Source organism: Rutidosis leptorrhynchoides, unplaced genomic scaffold (genome assembly GCF_046630445.1).
Source record: "Rutidosis leptorrhynchoides isolate AG116_Rl617_1_P2 unplaced genomic scaffold, CSIRO_AGI_Rlap_v1 contig496, whole genome shotgun sequence".
NCBI classification, from domain to species: Eukaryota; Viridiplantae; Streptophyta; class Magnoliopsida; order Asterales; family Asteraceae; genus Rutidosis; species Rutidosis leptorrhynchoides.
The window spans coordinates 1-2,911 of record NW_027266726.1 but is presented as its reverse complement, the minus strand read 5'-3'; the positions used below and the strand labels follow the sequence as shown (position 1 = coordinate 2,911).

Genomic DNA, 2,911 nt, shown 5'->3' with positions numbered 1-2,911 from the left:
CCCTTCACACTTGCTTCACAAAGCGATGTCATTCTCTTATTTTGTAACGGCTAAATCAAGTTGAATTATCCACAGTGTTTTACTGACAATCTTATTCAGCATACAGAGTGTCACTTTTGAGCCTCGTGCATTATTAGTTGTAAATGCCATCAACTAAAATACCATGTACTTTTGAGTCTTGTAAAAGTATTATATAAGTAGAATTCAAATATTGCCTTGTACTTTTAGCTTATGCAACTTTGTTCATCTTACAAACGGACAACGCATATATATTACCCCAATCTTTATTTGTTGAAGTCGACTCAGATTTGCAATAAGATAACATTTAAAAAAAAAAAAAAACTCATACTGCCGCGATTTCATAAAATTACTGAGCTAACAAACATAATCTTTATTTGGATTGGAGTGTCTTAAGTTTTGTAAAGTAGGATAGAAAAATGAAAAGTAAAATAATTTTTTTTTATTATGAATAAGATGTAGACTATAAAAAAAGTATACTTAAAAATTTCTTAATATCTCCGACACTTCGAAGCAGAAATTTTTAAATCTATAATTTTTAAATAAATTCCGATATTTATTTTTTCTAAACAACCGATCTATTCGATCTTAATCTAAGTATACTTTCAAAATCTTGATCCAAACAAAGGCACACTTCACTCTAGTTCTAGGATCTTCTAACCGACTAACAAAGGAAATAAAGGGGGTGAAATAAGAAAAAAAAAAAAAAAAAAAAGAATAATAAAATCAGTTTTGTCCCTAAACTTCATATAAATATCTCATGTCCATGTCTGTGTGCGGCTAAAATCAATTTAATTTTGTCTCTATAAATTTAATGAAATCGACTGGTTTTGTAAGGGCAATAATGTCACTCCATCAAAGCTAAGCTACCAAACAAAAATAAAATACCATCAGCTAGCTAATGCTATTCAGCACAAAACCATTTGCATTTTCCAACATAGCCTATGGTATTTTTGGAATCCGACACTAGTTTTCCAAATACCATCCATATTTTCCCAATTTCCATACACAACTATATATAGTAAGAGAAACCCCTCCAACTTAATCAACAAAATTAAATCATTCATCAACACAAAATTTGACAGAATTCAAAAGATTATTCAATTCAATCATCATGAGTTCAACAAGCAAAGCTTGGATTGTGGCTGCAAGTGTTGGAGCTGTGGAGGCCTTAAAAGATCAAGGGATTTGCAGATGGAATTATACTCTAAGATCTCTAAATCAACATGTTAAGAACAATATGAGGTCATATTCACAAGCCAACAAGTTATGTTCATCGGCTGTTGTTTCGAGTAAGTTGAAAAAAGAAAAAACAAAGCAATCAGAGGAATCGTTGAGGAAAGTTATGTTCTTGAGCTGCTGGAATCTTAATTAGATATCTAGTTAACTTAGATTAAGTAGACTTTCTTAAAATTTGAGATAAACTATGTATTGTATATGTGTTTAGTGTAAAAGCAATTGCTCTCTTAATTATAATGAAACCACCACAATTTTGGTCATATAAACAAACTATGCTTATTCTTTTAATTTTTTGTCCTTCTTTTCATATACTTCCGATTTTCAGCTGCTGTGTTTTCCTTTCTGATAACTTTACAAGGAAAAAAAGCGTATGGCAAACTGAAATTTACATTTTTTGAAACTGGTTAGCGATAGGAAACATAAAATTTCAAGAACTATTGTTGAACAATTGATGTAACATGGTTAGTTGATTATTTGATTTCTGAATCACTCAAGGATGGATATCAAGAACTTTCAAAAGAAAAAAGGGATATCAAGAAAGTCCGGTGAGCACTCCATCCAATTTATATATCTGTTTTAACTAAATCAACCAAATCAACGGTAAATATGCTCATGATAGGAGTTTATTAAAAGGTACTCTTCCATTTCACAAAATAAATCCAAAATTACTTTTTTAAATTCATTTTATATAAATCTAAATGAATTTTAAAAAATTAAAATAAATATGAAATTTTAATGCTAAATTTATCGTCATGTTGAGATGTAAATAATAATAAAAACAAAATTAAAACAAAAAACAAAAACCTGCCTCGCATCCATAAATAAATAAATAGATAATGTCCCCAAATTTATCCCCACCAACCAGTTTGATATAATCAACTCGTTGCGATTAGGAGAGGTTTAGATATTAAGATGGTTATGGATTGGGTTGGATTGGTTCGGGATCGGATCCGGTCAGGTCTAGGTCAAGGAAATTGAAATCGATTATGATCTGATTTTTTTTAGGATCCAATGGGTTGGTCAACGATTTGGTCAAAGATCTATATATCATTAATGAATTCTAAGACTTCTTATCACCGATGCCAATCACGGATGCAATATAGCCGCCGCCAAACTATTGAAGTAAGCAAGTTAAACCGATTGATTTAGTACACATTTTACTTTAGCAGTGAGAAAACTAAAACATCAAGTGGAATGATAAACTGCAAAAAGGAGAAAGTAACGATGGCACACGATATTTTTATGTGGTTTAGAATCAGAATGATTCCTACATTCACGGGACCTCGTCCAAAAACTGATTCACTATAAGAAAGGTTTATAAGTACATGGAATGTTCTCACGGCTCATATTTTGCTCGCCTCACCACCACTCATCTCAAGTCGGTGGAATGTTCCAACGGCTCGCCCCCAACTCGCCTCACCACTACTCAATCAGTAAACCTAATAGTCAAACAGACTCTACTTTTTCGATCGATAAAAATAGGAATTTCCCTAGTTAGCCCGCGACTAACTATACCTACACCCAAAGTCTAAGTGGAGTATATTGTAACTGGCTCAACTACAGGTTCTTTTTTATAAGAAGAATAACTTATAAATGAATACACTTTTATATGTGTCTTTATAGAATAGACAGTCAATAAAATCTAAGCAAGAAG

General features: G+C 31.7%; 1 protein-coding gene across 1 annotated transcript; it reads left to right on the top strand.

Moving 5' to 3' along the window:
- Nucleotides 1-1,132: 1,132 nt before the first annotated feature.
- Nucleotides 1,133-1,393, top strand: LOC139884054 (uncharacterized). Its single transcript, XM_071868136.1, has one exon. The coding sequence runs from the start codon at nucleotides 1,133-1,135 to the stop codon at nucleotides 1,391-1,393; it is 261 nt and encodes an 86-aa protein (XP_071724237.1).
- Nucleotides 1,394-2,911: the final 1,518 nt, after the last annotated feature.